Consider the following 20,073-nt stretch of genomic DNA (forward strand, 5'->3'; position numbering starts at 1 on the left):
GGAATAGCAATTCCTTTAAAAGGATGACTCATATCCGGCCATTGTGGCTCAGTGGTTGAGCATCAACCTATGAACCAGGAGGTCATGGTTGGATTCCCTGTCAGGGCACATGTCTGGGTTGTGGGCTTGATCCCCAGTAGGGGGTGTGCAGGAGGCAGCTGATCAATGATATTCCTCTCATCATTGATGTTTCTATATCTCCCTCTCCCTTCCTCTCTGAAATCAATAAAAAAAATATTTCTTAAAAAATGGCCTGGCTGGCATGGCTCAGTGGTTGAGCATCGATCTATGAACCAAGTGGTCACGGTTCGATTCCTGGTCAGGGCACATGCCTAGGTTGCAGGCTCGATCTGCACACAAGGGCATGCAGGAGGCAGCCCATCAGTGATTCTCTCTCATCACTGATGTTTCCATTTCTCTCTCCTTCTCCTTTCCTCTCGGAAATCAAAAAATATATATTTTACAAAATTAATAAAAAAAGGATGACCCAGGCTCCCATGCTGACCCTACCTAGTCTTCAGGATACTCTATTCCTGGTTGGCCAGTGGCTTTTATAGACCAAGACCCAAGTTTACAGAACCCCCATGCATTCCTTTAACTGGCTTCCAGTTGAATGTTTGTGCTGAAACATGGGACAGAGAAGAAGCCATTGGGTGGCTTCTCGATCTATTCACAGCAGGCAGACCCCTAAAAGGAACAGATAAACGGGAGGCTTTGTTGGAGAACTAGAAACCACTCATTGAAAGAACATTGTTTGGTGGCCATTCAGCTGTTGAGGAGCATTGGGATCTGAGAAGCATGGTCCCTTTTGAGACAGACCTCTGAGTTGAGTCTGGTTGGCTTCCCTCCTGGAGGGTGGTCTTTGTTATTTCACTGTTGCCTCTGGAGGCAGGTGGAGAGACATGAGCTGACCTTCTGGAGCGTTGGGTGGTTGGCTCTTCCACTGCAGGGTGCCGAAGAGTGGGATGAGCCACTGGAGGATTATGCCCAGTGGAGGTGAGTGGGCTATACTTTAGGGACTGGAAGCACTGTTAGATGGACCTCCACCCCAACCACCTGCTAATAAGTGCTTGCAGCCCTGCTCTTGTCTCCTGCTCGCTCATGATCTGGGCTGGAGGACTGCCCCTCCCCTGGCTCATTGCACCCCTATCCCCTGTTTCGGGGGTCTGCAAATAATAAGTCTTGGGACTTCTCCTTTGCGTGAGTATTGAAACTGCACCTTCAGTCAAAATGACCCTGGGATTTTTACTTCCTCAAAGTGGGAACTTGGATGCTGAGGGAGCTACCTGCAACCCTGTATGGGGGGTGGGGGGGTGGGGCGGGGGGGTGGTACCTCCTCATTCTGCAGGTCAGAATTCTGAATGAATTCCACAAAGTGGGTATTCTGAAGCCCATTTTACAGATGAGGAAATTGAGGCCCAGACACATTAATAACAACACTCATTCCCTGTTTCTTTCCAGTCAGGCTCAAGGCCAGCTGATTAACCAGTTAGTCCAAGGCCATGCGATTGGCCAGGTGCTCTGCATTGCAACCCTGATCTGTCTAACAATAACCCGTTCTGCTGTGCCCCATGGCCCATTAGCCCTCCGTGGCCCATTAGCCCTTTTCTTTCCCATCATTCAGAATGATGACCATAGCCTTACCTGAGTCGTTTTCCATCCAAGTAGGTGTTCGCTGCTGTCTGAGTCAGGTCAACAGAGTCCAGTGTTTTGCCATTTGGTTTCTTTTGTTAACTGGACTAGAGCTTTCTCTAAGTGTGAATGACTTTGGAATTGCTACCTGTAAGTGCCCAGCTAACACAGCTCAGGGGAGATGGACACCCACACACCTTTAAACCCAGACACCCTGGGAATGTTTTCTCAGTAAGTTCCCAGGACTTCCCTGGAAAGATCTGCCAGGTATCCCAGGGCACGTGCCATCTGCTGAAGGATGATGAGTTGCATCCCAAATTGCTCTCTTTGGTCAGGAGCAGGCAACTTCAGACAAGGTCTGAGGGCAAAGTCGAAAAATTGGCAAAATTAGTCTCTTTCCCCCAGTGTCCTCCTCAGGAGCTCCTCACTCCCACCCAGGACTTCTCTGCCTTTTTTATCCCAAACCTTGTCTTCCTCTCCCTCCCCCGCCCCTCGCCGCACTCTCTGTTTCAGAATGACTGCTTGGTCTCTCTTCTTGTTCCTGAGCTAGTATAGGCTAGTAGAGGTTAGGATCTGCTGCAGTGACAAATGGCCCCACAGTCTTAGTGGCTTATGACAGCCAAAGACTATTTCTTGCTCACGTTACTCATTACTCAGCCCTCACCGGTCGGTAGCAGCTCTGCTCCACGTGTGTCTGTCTGTTCTGAGATCCAGGCTGATGGAGCAGCCTCTGTTTGAAACATCTCCAGTCTCATGGCAGAGGGAAAAAGAACCTGGTGGCTCCCAGAGCTTCTGCTCAGAAGTAAGGCTCATGGTTCCTGCTCATTCTTCATTGGCCAGAGCAAGTCACATGGCCAAGCCTGACATTGACAGGACAGAGGGCAGTAGATATTTTTGGACAACATGACAGCTGCCACACTTTGCATCATATTTCCACTTCCATTCTACCTTTTAAAAAGTTATTTTTAAATTACCTAAGTGATACATAAATATTTTTAAATAAAGCCTTCAAATGCTAGAAATAGGGCAAAGTCCTTTTTGATGACTGTCCTGCAACTCTAGTCCCGTTTATCTGTTCCTTTTGCGGGGAGGGGATACTAGGATCTTCCAACACTTCAAAGCCTGTTCTTATGCTTGTACATACTTAGGTATATATGTACCCAAAGAAAATATATAGGGTATTACTTTGTGGGATGACTGCCATACATTGGTACATAAAATAATAATTCTTCTATATAAGCAGTGCCACTGGGGTTTCCCCCCTCAATGTATCTTAGAAATCTAGCCTAGTAAACAGTAGAGATCTATCTGCCTCTTTCTTTTTAGTTACTGCAAAATATTCCATGGTCTGGCCACATTACAGTTCTTAGCCATTCCCTTCTGGAGGACACATTTGGACTCTTTCCAGTTTTTTACAGACAAACAAGTCTGTAGTGAACATTTCTGCACACATGTGTGGTTCTATGTGATAGATTCAAGAAGGATTGGTGGCTGGGCACATTATATATATACTAGAGGCCCAGTGCACGAAATTCATGCATGGGGGTGTGTGTTCCTCAGCCCAGCCTGCACCCTGTCCAATCTGGGACCCCTTGAGGGATGTCCGACTGCCCGTTTAGGCCCGATCCTATTGGGATCGGGCCTAAACGGGCAGTCGGACATCCCTCTCACAATCCAGGACTGCTGGCTCCCAACTGCTCACCTGCCTGCCTTCCTGATTGTCCCTAACCACTTCTGCCTGCCAGTCTGATCACCCCCTAACCACTCCTCTGCCAGCCTGATTGATGCCTAACTGCTCCCCTGCCAGCCTGTTTGCCCCTAACTGCCCTCCCCTGCAGCCTGGTCACCCCCAACTGCCCTCCCCTGCAGGCCTGGTCACCCCTATCTGCCCTCCCCTGCAGGCATGGTCCCCCCTGACTGCTCTACCCTGCAGGCCTGGGTCCCCCCCAACTGCCCTTCCCTGCAGGCCCAGTCGCTCCCAACTTCCCTCCTCTCCCGGCCTGGTTACCCCTTACTGCCCTCCCCTGCAGGCTTGATCGCCCCCAACTGCCCTCCCTTGCAGGCCTGTTCCCTCCCAACTGCCCTCCCCTGCTGGCCTGATCGCCCACAACTGCCCTCCCTTGCAGACCTGGTTCCTCCCAACTGCCCTCCCCTGCTGGCCATCTTGTGGTGGCTATCTTGTGTCCACATGGGGGCAGCCATCTTTGACCACATGGGGGAAGCCATCTTGTGTGTTGGAGTGATGGTCAATTTGCATCTTACTCTTTTATTAGATAGGATAGAGGCCTGGTGCTCGGGTGGGGGCCAGCTGGTTTGCCCTGAAGGGTGTCCCGGATTAGGGTGGGGGTTCCCTTGAGACATGGGGTGGCCTGGGTGAGGGGCCTGTGGTGGTTTGCAGGCCAGCCAAGCCCCCCAGTGACCCAAGTGGAGGCCCTGGTATCTGAGATTTATTTATCTTCTATAATTGAAACTTTGTAGCCTTGAGTGGAGGCCAAGGCAGGCCAGGAAGCTTGGCTTCCTCCTTCGCTGGGGGCAACCCAAGCCTCCTGTTTGCTCCGTGGCCTCAGCCATTTTTGTTGGGATTTATTTATCTTCTATAATTGAAACTTTGTAGCCTTGAGTGGAGGCCTGGGCCGGCCAGGGTGTGCAGGAAGCTTGGCTTCCTTCATTGCTCAGGAAACCCAAGCCTCCTGCTCGCTCCGTGGCTGCAGCCATCTTGGTTGGGTTAATTTGCATACTCGCTCCTGATTGGCTGGTGGGCATGGCTTGTGGGTGTAGTGGAGGTACAGTCAATTTGCATATCACTCTATATTAGATAGGATATATATTAGTTTATGGGCACACTTTGAAAGTTTATGGACTCTCCCAAAATGCCTATCCCGTTCCCTTTTATTCAGCAGATCTCAGCTAGGAGGGAAGTAGTTGGATCATAATCACCAATCCCAAAAGCAGAAAGAAAATGGATTGTCTTGACAAATGACAGGGTGGGACCATGTTGACGTGGCATGTCCGAATTTTAGAAGGGAAGTTCCTTAGCTCAAATGAAATGCTGCAAGAGGCAGTGAAGGAGTCAGATCAGGCTGCAGTCTTACTGGGTTGTTGCCTCTAACATTCTCACCTCCATCTAACAAAAGTGGCTCCTCCTTCCCCAAGGTGGCCAGGGCCTGCTATGTTCCCTGGCCAGCCCATCACTATCCTAACGTTGCCGCTGGGATCTTGCAAATTGTAGGACAAGGTTGAATATGATAAGGCAGTGCCTGGGGTTCAGTTTCAAAGCATTATTTAGCCTTAGGCAAAACCCTTCAAGGGCCCATGTCCATCACTATGAAACCGTTTCCCAGAAGGACAGATGACTTTTAAGTTGAAAAGACACATTCCGGGTTTGTTGCTGCTATGTCACAAGGCTTCCCCCAGGAGGAAGAGAGATGAAGGACTTGTGGTCTAGAGCCAATTAGAGGCCCAGAGTTCACTTCATCTCCAGACCCTCAGTTTTCTTTCCTTGAAATGGGGATAATCATATCAAGTGCATGGGGGTGTTTTATTAAATCTTGAGCCTTGAGCATCTGGTGAGGATAACAAATTGCTTTTGTGTCCAGGAACCTCTATTCAAAAGGAATCTAGAATTTCTTCCTTTTGGGATATTGCTGCCCCAATGTCCCAAATACACTCCTGTAATATAGAGGAAGGAATGGATTTTGTTACTAAAATAAACATCGTTCAGGCACGTGGGGAAGAGAGGATGGAACATTTATTGACCCCATAGACGTGACAGGCTTTTTGCAAATGCTTGATCGGTCACTGAATTCTCAGAATCTGACGAAGTACGTGCAAGGTATTTACTCCCAGTTTATAGGTTAGGAAACCACAGTTGACTTGGCCAAGGGCCTGGGTAAGAGGAGCAACTGGAAGTTGAAGCCAAGTGTGTCAGAGTTCCAAGTCCACCGCCCACCATCACTGGGTTCCTTGTGCAACAACCCCAAGCTGATTGGCCATCTCCAAGAAGTGTTTCCAGGCCACCGTAGACCAGAGAGAAGAAGTCAGTGCTTCGTTCACATCTCAGGTCTCATTGTAGGCACTACCTGCTCTGGAGAGCCTCCCTCCCCCGGAGGGTGAAATCCCGCTGTGAGTCTTCAGGGCATCCTGCAGCTCCTTGAGCTCAGCACTGAGCACACGGAGTTGTGAGCATGCCAGGACTGACATGCCTGCCCCCAGACTTCCTTAAAGTGGTCCTGTTTCTAATGCCCAGGGGTGACTGAAAAAACAAATGGCAGTCATCTCTGGAGGAAGGTAATATCATCCTAGACCTCCCATTATTTTTGCAAATAATTTTTCAGTTACCGGGCATGTGAGAAGAGAAGTATTAGCAGTCAAAACTCACAGAAACAATAGTTAAAAAGAAAGAAAGAAGGAAGAAAGAAAGAAAGAAAGAAAGAAAGAAAGAAAGAAGCCACAGACTGTAAAATAGCTCTGTTCACTATGTCCAAGGAGATAAAATCTATAGAATATATTTGTAAATATAATCTATTAACCTGCAGATTTATAATTCCATACATTTGAAAATCTGTAAGGCAACATGTGATAGGTAATCTGAAAATTCAGAAGGTTAAAACAAATAGAAATTTGGAACTATGAAAAGTAACATTATATATGTGTGTATATATCATATATACAAATCAAACAGACATTTTAGAATTGAAAAATGCAACAAATCAAATGAAACATTAAAGATGGGTTTAGTCCAGCCTTGGGCAAACTACGGCCCGCGGGCCGGATCCGGCTGTTCTATCCGGTTCTCTTGCTCTCCCCTTCGCTCCTTTACTTTGAATTTATATTAGTTCACACAAACACTCCATCCGTGCTTTTGTTCCGGCCCTCCGGTCCAGTTTAAGAACCCATTGTGGCCCTCAAGTCAAAAAGTTTGCCCACCCCTGATTTAGTCACATTAGACACACTTGAGAGAGGATAGGGAACTGGAATATAGGTTGGAAGGGATAATTCAGAATCAAACAAAGAGACAAAAGAATAGAAAATGCAGAAGAGGTGGGCAGGAGTCACGAGGATTCAGTGAGAAGCCACACAAAGATGTAACTGCTGTCCCAGAAAGAAAGGAGGAAGGAGGCAGAAGCAGTATTTGAAATATAGTGATGGAAAGTTTCCTGGGGATCCCCAAACCTCCTTCAGGGAACCTGCAAGGTCAAAACCACTTTCTTAATATTACTAAGATCTTCTTTATTTGTTTGTTCATTTTTTATTACTCAAGAGAAGTACCAATTTAATTTAAGGGATTGTAAATAAACTAGGGGCCCGATGCACGAAATTCATACACGGAGGGGGGAGGGTCCCTCAGCCCGACCTGCACCCTCTCCAATCTGGGAGCCCTCAGGGGATGTCCTACCGACGGCTTAGGCCTACTCCCCATGGTTCTCTACTCTCTCCGGACCTGTCTGCTTGATGCCACCATAGGTCTTGGTGTCTGCTCTCTGTAGGGGCCCTGCAGGGGACTGCTTGCCCCTCGCTGCCATGGCCAGGGGCAAGCAGGGCCCTGTTGTCTGCTCGCTCACTGAGGGGGACTGCTTGCCCCTTGCTGCCACAGCCAGAGGCAAGCAGGGCCCCAAAGTGTGCTGTCTGCTGACTCGCTGCAGAGGACGTTCCCACCCTGCCCCTGGCTGCTTGCGCGTGCACTGGCTCGAGAGCTCCTGGGTCCCGGGGATGTTTCCACCCCGGCCCTGGCCACTCGGCACCTGCATGTGTAGGCCCAGAGTGGCCGGGGGCATTCCTACGCATGGGCCTACAGGCTCAGAGCAGCCTGGCTCCTGAGAACACCTGTGCCTGGGATGCAGGCTGCTTGGCACCAGTGTGTAGCCGCCCTGCCCCTGGCTGCTCGGTGCCTGCACGTGTAGGCCCGGAGTGGCCGGGGGCATTCCGGGACCCTGGGCGCTTTGGGCCTATGCACGGGCCTACAGGCTCAGAGCAGCCTGGGTCCTGAGGACGCCCATCCCCGGGACCCAGGCCACTTGGTGCTGGTGCGCATGCAAGCAGCCACCCGCCCTCAGCCGCTCGGCGCCTGCTATGCAAATTAACCTTCCATCTTTGTTGGGTTAATTTGCATACCCACTCCTGATTGGCTGGTGGGTGTCACAAAGAGACAGTCAATTTTCATCTTTCTATTTTATTAGTGTAGATATTAATATTTATGTAGTATTATATTTAATGACGATATAATGGAATAGCCATTGATATTTTTCCATTTTTAAAAAAATTAAATTTATTAGGATGACATCTATATATATATAAAAGCCTAAGTGACCGTTACAACTGGTCGACCGAATGACCATTCGACCGGTAGCTATCACGCACATTGACCACCAGGGGGAAGATGCTCAATGCAGGAGCTGCCGCCTGGTGGTCAGTGCGCTCCCACAGGCAACCTCTCACAGTCCCCCTATGCGCCCCGCCCAGCCAGCCTGATTGGCTCCGGTTGCCAGCCAGGCCAAGGGACCCCACCTGTGCATGAATTCATGCACTGAGCCTCTAGTTTGTTAAAAAGATTATATATATCTCAAGTGTACAGTTCTATGCTACATCATCTGTATTGTCTGCCCACTATCCATACTAAGATCTTACTTGTCCTTTTTCTTTTAAAAAAAATATTTTTATTGATTTCAGAGAGGAAGGGAGAGGGAGAGAGATATAGAAACATCAATGATGATAGAGAATCATGAATCAGCTGCCTGTTGCACGCCCCCTACTGAGGATCAAGCCCACCACCCAGGCATATGCCCTGACCTGGAATTCAACCAGTGACCTTGTGGTTCATGGGTCGATGCTCAAGCCCTGAGCCACACCGGCCGGAATAGGAGAGCATTTATACTCAGTCTATCACCATGGTGACAGTCAACAATACGGAATCCAAGATCAAGTGACCTCTCCCTGGAAGCTGAAAGTGGACTTTCAAGGCCCTTTTATTCTGTGAGGTTGGCAGGCTGTCATCTACAACTCACTCAGAAGGGTGTCAGAGAAGAAAAAAAAAAGGCACCCCAAACTCAGCAACTTCATAATATCCCCACTCCTGAAACCTAAAACAGTGTCAAGTCAAAGAAACCTGGGGTGAATCCTTACCATGCAGTTTTCGACTGCAGTAAGTCCACAGTCAGTATATACTCCAAGCTGGAAGGTCGAGAGCAAGTATTCAACCAGAGTGCTCACCGGAAACTGGGTGGAAGAGAGGAGGAAGGTAAGGAAAGAGAGAGGGTGGACAGAGGGCTCAGAGCGGAGGTCTGGCAGGGAGAGGTAGGTGTGCAGTCATTACTATATTCAAATTAAGGGCCATAGACAGTTGCCTCTTAAGAATATGGCCTGAGGTTGTCTGTGTGTGCTATATCGGGGAGTTACATTCAAGCCATTATCAAGGTTCCCCCCGCCCCCCTGTATTTTGAAAACTCCATAGCAGATGTGTCAATATAGTTGTGCTTCACAGATGTCTTTGCAGTGGAGTGTTTCTAGGCATCTGATGTTTCCCCTTCCTAATTCCTCTGCACCTTGACTTGAAGAATCTCTGCTCGCCCTGGCCTGGCCCTTACCAGAATGTGGTACCTGCCGAGGCAGGCTGGACATCCCTGCAGTGATGTCTGGGATGAGCTGTTCTCTGGCACCTGTTCCACAACCTTGCCCTGCCTGTGCATTTCAGGGTTGTTGTTTTTTGTTGTTTTTTTAAGTCCTAGAAGAAACCATAGGCACTAAATATATTTTTATTGATTTCAGAGAGGAAGAGAGAGGGAGAGAGAGATAGAAACACCAACGATGAGAAAGAATCATTGATTAGCTGCCTGCTGCAGGCCCCCAACTGGGGACGGAGCCCGCAACCCGGGCATATGCCTGTGATTGGAATCGAACCTGGAACCCTTTGGTCCTCAAGCTGACGCTCTATCCACTGAGCCAAACTGGCTAGGGCTACATTTCCATTTTTACTTTCAAAACAGAACAAATGGGCTCATGGTGTTTCCAGGTACTTTAAAGGCCATTACAAAAGATGGTACTTTGCCTGAATTGGCCTATTTAAAGTTGAGTATCTTCATTTTTGGCAGTCAGGACGGTGAGCCACTATGCTAAGTGAGAGAAGCCAGTCACAGAAGTCAAATACTGTATGAATGCACTTACATGAGGTACCTGGGGTAGTCAAATCCATAGAGATGGAAAGTAGAAGAATGGTGGGTACCAGGGGCTGAGGGGGGGATGGAGAGGGAGTAGTTGAATGGAGACAGAGTTTCAGTTTGAGATGATGAAAAAGTTCTGGAAATGGATGGTGGTGACGGTAGTTGCACAATAATGTGAATGTACTTAATGCCACTGAAGTACACACTTAAAAATGGTTAAAATGGCCGAAACCGGTTTGGCTCAGTGGATAGAGCGTCGGCCTGCAGACTGAAGGGTCCCGGGTTCGATTCCGGTCAAGGGCATGTACCTTGGTTGCGGGCACATGCCCAGTAGGAGGTGTGCAGGAGGCAGCTGATCGATGTTTCTCTCTCATCGGTGTTTCTAGCTCTCTATCCCTCTCCCTTCCTCTCTGTAAAATATCAATAAAAATATATTTTAAAAAAAAGAATGCTTACTACCATTGTTTTAAAAAAAATGGTTAAAATGGTAAATTTCATTATGTATATTTTACCACAATGAATTTTTAAAATATAAACCAGAAAATATAACAGCCTGGCTAGCATGGCTCAGTAGTTGAGTGTCGACCCATGAACCAGGAGGTCACGGTTCGATTCCAGGTCAGGGCACATGCCCAGGTTGTGGGCTCAGTCCACAGTGTGGGGCATGCAGGAGGCAGCCTATCGATAAGTCCCTCTCATCGCTGATGCTTCTGTCCCTCTCTCCCTCTTCCTTCCTCTCTGAAATCAATAAAAAAAAATATTTTTTAAAGAACATAATATAGCAAGGGAGAAAAGAGTGAGTTGGAAAGACTGAGAACAAAGAAGAAAAAGAAAGGGAGGAGGCAAGCAGAGAGAGGATCAGGGAGGGAGGAGATGAGAGAGCGAACAGATGCCGACCATGAGAAGTGTCAGGTGACACCAATACCAGCTTCCCCTGGGGGTCCTGAGTGGTGGGGTGCACACCCCTTTCCCAGTCCTGGAAGGACGGGGACAAAAGCCTGGGTTATGCAGGATGCCCTGGAGTCCTAATGTACCCCTTCTCTGCCCAGTGTCCCATGACCCAGGAGGTGAGCGGTCGCAGCAGAAATTGTCTTGAATATGTGATCTTTTCCAGTTCATCAGAGGCACTGAGAAGACACCCCAGAGCTCCTACAGGAAAGAGTACGTTCCTTTCCCCGGCCACAGACCGGACCAGATCTCCAGGTGGTATGGGAAGAGGAGAATCGAGGTAAGAGGGAGTGGGGGCCCCATGTTCAGGCTGGGCCCCTCCCCAAGGCTCAGAAGACCCCGCCAGCCCAGTTCCCTCTTGGGAACACAGAACTAGGCTCATCAGGACCCTCCCCAGCCCCGAGGCTGCCGGCGGCACTCTCCTTTATGTCCTGAGGAGCAGAGATCGTCCAACCGGAGCTGGTAGCATCCCCACCCTGGGTCCCAGCACTTCCCTGGACATTTCCCCATTCCGCCCCACTTCTCCAACAGGACACGGGCGAGGATGGAGCAAACAAACGGACAAACATGGTTAATATTGAGTTCAGGTGACTATAGTGAGGAATCACATAAGGTACTCCAACACCACTCGGAGGTGATGTGTAGATGACAGCGTTTTGTGTCATCTCAGCCCCAGCTTCCTGTTCTTTTGTGTAAAGAGTCAATGACCATTCAGCACCCTCTCACTCGCTGGGTGTCTGTGGTATGTCGTGTTCCAGGCCTGCGGACCGGGGAGCAGGGAACTATACCCTCAGGTCACCCCCTTCCCATCACCCCTCCCGCACCCTACACCTGCCTGAATGCGGGGCGGGGCAGGAGGCACAGGACGAGGGGTGGACATCTGTCAGATGGGGTGCTTTTTGAAGCTGGAAGAGATTGTTGAGCTCAGCACACTCATTTTCCCATAAAAGGTGCGAGGGGTGGTGAGTGTCTCATCTGACGCTGTGTAGCTGGTTGGCAAACGACCACGTAGGTGGCTGCTCTGAGAGTGAAGCAGGAGTGTCCCGAGACTGCCCTTCATCACTGGCTGGAGTTGTCTTCTGCCTTTGGGGATCCATGTCAGGATGAAGGGCACCAGAGTCTCAGCTCTGTGCTGGCACCCCGGACCGTGCTGACACCCTCAGACCACGCTGCTGCTCCTGGCTGCCCCCGTTACCGTTAGTGTGCCCCGGGGACACGCAAATGCATCTCAGAACCCGCCACCTGGGACTTCCAGTCCCCAGCCACCAGTGTACATGAGGCACTTCGCCTCGTCCTCCGTGCCCACGCCGTGCCCTTTCTTAAAGGCCTCTGGACCCATTACAAACCCTGACGAAGGGCTAACCACACAGACATACAGTCATTAAAATTAAGACCAGTCCCCCTCTCCCAACACACACACTAAATCAGTGGTCGGCAAACTCATTAGTCAACAGAGCCAAATATCAACAGTACAACGATTGAAATTTCTTTTTTTTTTTTTAAATATATTTTATTGATATTTTACAGAGAGGAAGGGAGAGGGATAGAGAGCTAGAAACATCGATGAGAGAGAAACATCGATCAGCTGCCTCCTGCACACCTCCCACTGGGGATGTGCCCGCAACCAAGGTACATGCCCTTGACCGGAATCGAACCTGGGACCTTTCAGTCCGCAGGCCGACGCTCTATCCACTGAGCCAAACCGGTTAGGGCTGAAATTTCTTTTGAGAGCCAAATTTTTTAAACTTAAACTTCTTCTAACGCCACTTCTTCAAAATAGACTCGCCCAGGCCGAAAACAGACTTCTGCGCATGGGCCACGAAGTTTCAATCGCACTGTATTTTGTGGAAGAGCCACACTCAAGGGGCCAAAGAGCCGCATGTGGCTCGCGAGCTGCAGTTTGCCGACTACTGCACTAAATAGAGCCCAAGTGATCGGACACTCGTTCCTGCAGACTCTGAAACGGCCTATTCGTGTGGCGGCTTCCACGCCATCAGCTCTTCTTTCTGCTTCGTTCGGCACCACCTCCTCCCCCAGGACCGTTCCCTTCCCATCTCCCATCCCAGCTCTTCTTCTCCCTTCTTAGGAAATGCTCATGGCGCTTCAAGTTGATGGGCAGATGAGGTTATGAGGTTACCAGGGAGGACCCCCCTTCTTGTGCTTCTCTCCCAGGCAGGTGTATGAATCCCAGTTTCCATTGTTTCTATCTGATGATGCTTTGCTACCATCGGGCCTTGCTAAGCCCAGAGAGCTGCCCTCCCCGGGCGGGCTAATTCCTAGAGATAGTGAACAGCTGGCTATCATCATGCCTTTCAGACGCAAACCAACACTCCAGAGCCCACCCCCCTCCTTTATCTAAACTCGCTCTCCAAGACAGTATCTCCCCGCCTTAAATTACTCCAAGGACAGGTGCCCCCAACCAGAGGCACTCCCGGAGCCCAGAGCCGTCTGAAATTATTCAAACTATGCAATCCTAAACAAACAAACAACCTATGCCAGTGGTCGGCAAACTGCGGCTCTCAAGCCACGTGCGGCTCTTTGGGCCCTTGAGTGTGGCTCTTCCACAAAATACCACGTGCGGGCAAGTCTATTTTGAAGAAGTGGCGTTAGAAGAACTTTAAGTTTAAAAAATTTGGCTCTCAACGGAAATTTCAATCGTTGTGCTGTTGATATTGGGCTCTGTGGACGAATGAGTTTGCCGACCACTGGGCTATGCAATCCTAAACTTCTGAAACTTGCCTACCCTGCCTGGCCCATTCTCTGGCCCAGGGGTGGGCAAACTTTTTGACTCGAGGGCCACAATGGGTTCTTAAACTGGACCGGAGGGCTGGAACAAAAGCATGGATGGAGTGTTTGTGTGAACTAATATAAATTCAAAGTAAAGGAGCGGAGGGGAGAGCAAGAGAACCCTCTGCTCTTTAGGCTCCGCAGGCCGGACTGAACAGCCGAATGGTCCGGATCCGGCCCGCGGGCCATAGTTTGCCCAAGGCTGCTCTGGCCCATACTCTCTCTGCTCCTGCCGCTGACCGACCTTGCTGCTTTGAGGGGTGGCCCTGTGTGGTGTGGCGTGCCCCCTCCTTTGGGGGCCTGTAAGCTCTTTTTTCAAAGGCAGTTGTCTCTATGTCTGTCACCTTACCTACCCTACCTGATGAAGACAAAGGTCCTGGGAACATAATCAAGACAGCAGGGCCGAGCCCCAGACCAAGAGGAACAGCATGAGAATCCTGGGGGGTGGGGGGGGGGCTCTCTCCTTTCCTCCCCTCTGCCCATGGGAACCTCTTTAACTCGCCTTCCCTGGCGTTGAAAACACTCTGGGCGCCTGGCGATGGAGACCTTGGGAACCCCTGCTCCCCGTCTGTGCCCATCCCCCTGCCTCCCTCTGGCATTGTGATCTGACTTATTTATGGAACCACCACTTGAAATATTGGGTGCAGCCAGCGTTTCCAGACCAGAGCAGACACAGGCCTCCCTGTCTGTTCCAGACTAGAGGACGGGCGTGAAAATCTACATTATCCTCCCTGTAAATCAGCCCAGCCCCCCGGGACCCCCGTCCGGGGCCAAGAGGATTTTCTTAGGAAAAGCACCGTTTCAGGCAAACGTCCCAGGGCAAGGAGAACTCGGCTTTCTTCGCCTTGTAAATTACTCCCCACCAGAGAAACCCCGCCCCAGGTGTCCAGCCATAAATCCTGGGCAGGAGAAAGCCATGCGGGGGGCGTCTCTGACTCTTCCCATAGTAACCGATGGAAATACAGGGTGCAGGGGTCAGGCCCCGCCGGGGGTCAGCGTCTTCTTTGGAAACGGGCACTCGGTGGATGAGACTCAGACAAACAACAGGGTCTGACTTCAGCTCCCAGGGGCAGGCAGCCAGATGGCGCTGGCCCTTCCCAGTCGGCGGGCGTCCTGACTTTCACACGAATGTGTCCCCAGAGCTCACGGACTTGGCTGAGGCCGGGGACCACTCCTACGGAGAACCCACGGCAGCCGGGCTGAGACCGGTGTTTGAAGGTGAGCTGTATCGGGTCAGGACAGACAAGTGTGCTTCCTGTTCGGTGGCCCCGAGAGGCCACGCAGCCACACTTGCCGGCGCCCGTGGAGGCCCCCTGGCCGTCAGCTCCACGGACCGCCAAGGCAGGCGACTCTGCCTCTGTCCACGGCCAGGTGAGGCCTTGCTCCCTCAGTCACATGCCCGTGGTGTCTGTCCTTCCAGGGGCTCCCGTACAAACACCTGATCACCCACCACCAGGAGCCCTCGCACTGCCACCTGATCAGCACGTACGACGACCATTACAACCGGCACAATTATAACCCGGGCCTGCCCCCGCACCGCACCTGGAATAGACACAAGTTGCTGTGGCTTCCAGAGAAAAACGACTTCCCCCTTCTGGGTATTTGTATAACTCGGCATCTCCCCCTGTGTTGGGCTGTAAGGGGTCCGCACCTGCCCAGGACTGAGGTGTGCCCGGCTCACGCCCAAGGGTCCGCACGGGGGATCCTGACTCCAGGGGAGCATCAGAATGAGATGATGGGGGAGGGGGGTCCTATTTGCCCCCAGGCTGCCACCTGCCTCCTCCCCTTCTTCTTCTTTTTTTCTTTTTAATACATTTTTATTGATTTCAGAGAGGAAGGGAGAGAGAGATAGAAACAGCGATGAGAGAGAATCTTTGATCAGCTGCCTCTTGCTTGCCCCCCACTGGGGATCCAGCCGCAACCCCGGCATGCACCCTGATAGGGAATTGAACCGTGACCTCCTGGTTCATAGGTCAATGCTCAACCACTGAGCCACGCCGGCTGGGCACACTTCATAAATAGTACCATGTCCGGGTGCCGGAATATGGTAGCATCTGGAGACACAGCCATGACAAACAGGGAGGGGACCTGACATTCCAGTCAGGAGACAGCTAAGACACCTTGAGGGAAAAGCACGGTGAATGAGCTAGTCACTAGCTGCTAGTCAATGAGCTAGTTTGGGCCCGGGATAGGTGCTCTGAAGAAAAGAAAACGGGTAACGATAGAGAGTGAGGCGGGTCTCCGTGCGATGACGAGGGAGGGGCTGTCCCGAGGAGATAGTTGAGTTGAGAAGGAGGGAGCCATGTGGGGATTAAGGGCAAGAGCATTCCAGGGTGAGAGTAGCTGGTGAGAAAGGTGTAAGATAGGAGGAGAGATCGACCCCACAGGGACCCAAGGGCCACCGTAGGTGCGGATTTGTCCTTCCCACAGTCCCCAGACTCTGGAGGGACTTGCCTAGGAGACTGCCCTGCTCTGATTTACCCTTCAAGCTACCCCGACCCTTGGCATCCACCCCTTCGCAGTCCCACCCTTCTATGCAAAGGGACCCTGAGGATATTTTTCCATTTATTTATTTATTTATTTATTTATTTATTTATTTATTTATTTATTTTGAGAGAGAGTGGAAGAGAGAGGGAAAGACAGAGAGATATCGATGTGAGAGAAACACATGGATTGGTTGCCTCCTGCACACGCCCCGACCAGGGCCCAGGCCGGGGAGGAGTGCCCTTGATCAGAATGGAACCTGAGGACTCTGTCCACTGAGCCAGACCGTCTGGGGCTGCTCTGTCACTTTGGCAGGGGTTTCTTCATCTCACAAGCCCACGCTGCTCCCGTCCCCCCTGGGGTGGGGTGGTTACCGAAGAGCAGGCAGGGCCGCCCTCAGCCCTGGCACAGGGCAGACTTTTCTGAGGCCTCCAGCCGTTCGGGTCCCTCCTGAGTTCACAGGGAGCAGGCCCCCACCTGCGACTCCCGGGGAGGGGGGTACTGGCGGAGCCAACATTCCCCTGCAAGCCTGCTTTCCCCCTCCCCCCGTCTGGGCACTGCCAACCGAATCCCTGATCCCACAGCCTGGGAAGCCTCCGTGTCTCCTCCCCACCCCCCCACTGCCAGCCTGTGGGGCAGGCCCCGTGCTCTGAGCCCTGTCCACCCAAACCCTGTTTCTCTTGCAGCTCCCCCCACAAACTACGGACTCTATGAGCAGCTGAAGCAGAGATGGCTCACCCCCGAGGCTGGCCTGCGAAAGAGCACTTACACTTTGTCCTACCCCAGACCGCTGCTGTGCGCTCTGTCCCGGAGGGAGCACGCCATCCCGGTCCCTCCCCAGCGCCTGCAGCCCGTCCCACGCTTCTGAGAACTGTCACCCCACCCACAGCGCAGGCAGAACCAACTGCAGACCTACTGTGCGATTGGACCTGCCAGAGAGCAGGCAGCTGCAGATACACCCCGAGTTTTAAATGCAGCCCATTGAGGGGCCCTCAGAGTCATGGTCTGTGGTGTGGGGTTCCCCACGTCCTCCACACCCGCAGGTTCCTTTCTTGTCCAGCCCACAATTAAAGCTCTTTGACACGGCGGCGTGTCACGTATGTGCAGAAGAGAGAACGTTAGGGGAAGGACCCTAAAGTTCCGCTCCCTCAGTTCACAGGAGGGGAAACGGGGGCCCAGAGAGGTCGTGTGGCTCCTCCAAGTTCCCACAGCTTGGCACATACCTTCCAGGAGTCTGGTCCAATGGGAGAGACGAATCTGACCATGAGGTGCGTCTGGAAAAGCCCACAGAATAGTCAAACGGAGTTAAGAGGTGGGCAGCAGGGAAGGTCCAGGGTGCCCGTCGCTGCCTGAGCAGAGGAGCGCTGACCCCCAGGGCTCAGGGAAAGGGAAAGCGCCCAGCACCCCCTCCACCTCCCAACTCGCAGTGACAAGTTGTGAGAAACGCTCACCTGTCCGAATTCAAATAACAGACTACGAGGCAGGAGTATGACAAAAGCGAGACTTTTAATGCGTTCTGGAGAGTGCGTGTCCGTCTGGTTGTACAAGCACACCTGGAGTAGGGACCACAGCCTGTTTATCCCCCTAGGGTGCGCCTCACACGTCGCCTGGGTCTTACTCTCTCCCATTGGGCCATTAAGAAAAATTGGGGGCTGAGGCCTTTTCTAGTTGCCTCCCCCCTCCCCCTCCCCCTCCCCCCTCCCCTCCCCCTCCCCCTCCTTCTCCCTCTCCCTCTGTGTAGCTGAGGCGGGCACCTTGGGGGTTTCCACCGTGATGCTGGCCACATCCACAGTTCTTTGCTCTTATGTCCTCTTCCCTCCTCCCTGCATTCTGTTGGCCCTGGGGAAATTCAGTAACCGTCTCCATTAAGAGTTGACTCTGCAGGAGATGGATCACAGGCCCCCTTCCTACACACATGAACGGGCGTGCTATCCTGGCGCAGGGACTTGGTGCTGCCCTGGCCCAGGGCGGAGTCTCCTGAGGCACCTTCTCTCACCCCTGTGGCATCCACCTGGGGCTGAGGACAAGAGGTCCCTGATCTGCTTCCTGAGTGTGGGGATTGGACATGGAGAGTCTTCCTGTGAATGGCCTTTCTCTGCCTTCTGTCTCCACCCCAATTGTTTGCATTCACTACTGTGGAGGCAGCGCTTGGGAGAGAGTTGGTGCTTATAATCCCGGGCTGGAAGAATGAGCCATTGTCTGCTAGGAACTCCCCAGGGAACTCCTACCCTGCCACACCCATGACAGCCACTCTCGTTCTCCAGTTTGAGCCTCCATCCAGCTGCTTCCTGTCAACGAAAAAATGTGCAACCCAGTAGACGATGTTAATAGGAGTTTCTGTACGAGTTTATTTGTGTCAAACAGAGGACACTCCCGGAAGCAAGATCTCGTCAGGCTGAGAAAAACGCTCCCCGGGTTCTTTTCTGCATTTAGATCTAAGGAGGGGAATGTAAGGAAGACTACAGGGAGGTGGGAGAAAGCAAAGTGCGGAGATCTCTAATTGGATTACAGGATACTTAACAAGATCATGCCCTCTCTAGAGGGGTCTGAAAAGAGGCACTTCCAAGGCGAGTTCAGCTAGATCTACGAAAACAATGGAGAGATGAACCTGCTATAGGCCCTGGGTGTGACTACCCACCACCACCTGCCTGGTTAGAAATTTATGATCAGATCACCCTGTGAGGTTTATTTTTTATTATTTATTTTATTATTTATTTTTTAGATTTATTTTTATTATTTATTTTTTAAATACATATTTATTTCAGAGAGAGGAAGAGAGGGGGAGAGAGAAACATGGATGAGAGAGAAACATTGATCAGCTACACACGCCCTACTGGGGATAGAGCCCGCAACCCAGGCATGCACCTAGACTGGTATTGAACCAGCGGCCTCCCAGGGCATGGGACAACACTCAACCAACTGAGCCACACCAGCCAGGGCACAGTTAGATTTATTACAGAACCAACCCGCCCCGCCCTTTATCGTTCCTTAAACCACGGCCCCAAGGTGGGCCTTTGTCCCCAAACCCCAACCCATTCTGATGCCCAAAGACCCATATTCTCCCCAGAGCTCAGCTTCTCTCCTCCTCACTCAGAGGCTGCTGAGCTGCCTCAGCTCCCCCAGCCTCAGAAAGGAATCAGCTCCTGCCTCTCATCCTCCAGAACCTGCCACTGTCACCCGTCTCACATGTTCTGTCACTAAAACAAACAACAAATAACTTGTTTCTTCTGCTTTGTAGGAAAATTAACAGAACTATTCTATGAATTTTTTTTCTTATAGTTTGGACACTTGCTACCACATTCTAGCAAGAAAAGGAAAAAAGGAAGAGAAAAAAAATTGAGCTGTGGGGAACTAAGAGCCAGGTCAGGGCCTCCCTGGGAAGATCTTCACTGTCAGCACCACCATCCACCACAGGTGCCCGAGGTGGGTTCTAACCATCACACCTGCTCATAGAGGAGGAACAGGCCTGGGGAGTGAATGGCCAGAGGTCACACAGAGCGTGAGTCTCTGAGCTGGAATGTGAATCCAGGCAGAGTGCCCTGGGCATGCCTGCTCGGCCCTTGTGCAAAACTGCCTCTCCCGCCCTAGCCAGTTTGCCTCAGTGGATAGAGCGTTGGCCTGCAAACTGAAAGGTCCTGTGTTCAATTCTGGTTAAGGGCACATGCCAGGGTTGTGGGCTCGATCCCCAGTGGGGGACTTGTAGGAGGCAGCCGATCCATGATTCGCTCTCATCATGGATGTTTCTATCTCTCTCTCCCTCTTCCTTCCTCTCTGAAATCAATAAAAATATATTTTAAAAAACAACAGCACAAATGTATTATTCCACCTCCATGTACTAAAAAGTATACTTGTACAATGTTAAAAACACACACACACACAAAACCGCCTCTCTCTTCCAAGAAAGGCCAGCAGAAGCCCAGCTCAGGACCCACTGGGCACTTCTGGGTCTACTGTGCCCTTGGCTCATGGGCCCACAGGTGTGTGGTTGCAGGTGTTTTGAGCTGCAGGCAAATCCCATGATTCCTAGCGAGCGGAGGCAGCCTGGGTTTATGCTGTCCGTTTCCAGGAG

General features: G+C 51.4%; 1 protein-coding gene across 2 annotated transcripts; it reads left to right on the plus strand.

Annotated features, from left to right (window-relative positions):
• Positions 1-8,752: 8,752 nt before the first annotated feature.
• CFAP107 (cilia and flagella associated protein 107) lies at positions 8,753-16,872 on the plus strand (the record flags this gene model as incomplete). 2 transcript variants are annotated; one of them, XM_080654811.1, is made up of 4 exons in its annotated part: positions 8,753-8,866; positions 10,900-11,013; positions 14,941-15,118; positions 16,691-16,872. In XM_080654811.1, the coding sequence occupies 4 exons, from the start codon at positions 8,753-8,755 to the stop codon at positions 16,870-16,872; spliced, it is 588 nt and encodes a 195-aa protein (XP_080510937.1). The 2 variants fall into 2 exon arrangements, with proteins under 2 accessions (XP_080510937.1, XP_080510938.1); XM_080654812.1 differs by lacking the exon at positions 10,900-11,013.
• Between the last annotated feature and the right edge of the window lie 3,201 nt (positions 16,873-20,073).

The sequence above is a fragment of the Plecotus auritus genome (genome assembly GCF_963455305.1).
Source record: "Plecotus auritus genome assembly, chromosome: 2".
Classification (NCBI taxonomy): Eukaryota; Metazoa; Chordata; class Mammalia; order Chiroptera; family Vespertilionidae; genus Plecotus; species Plecotus auritus.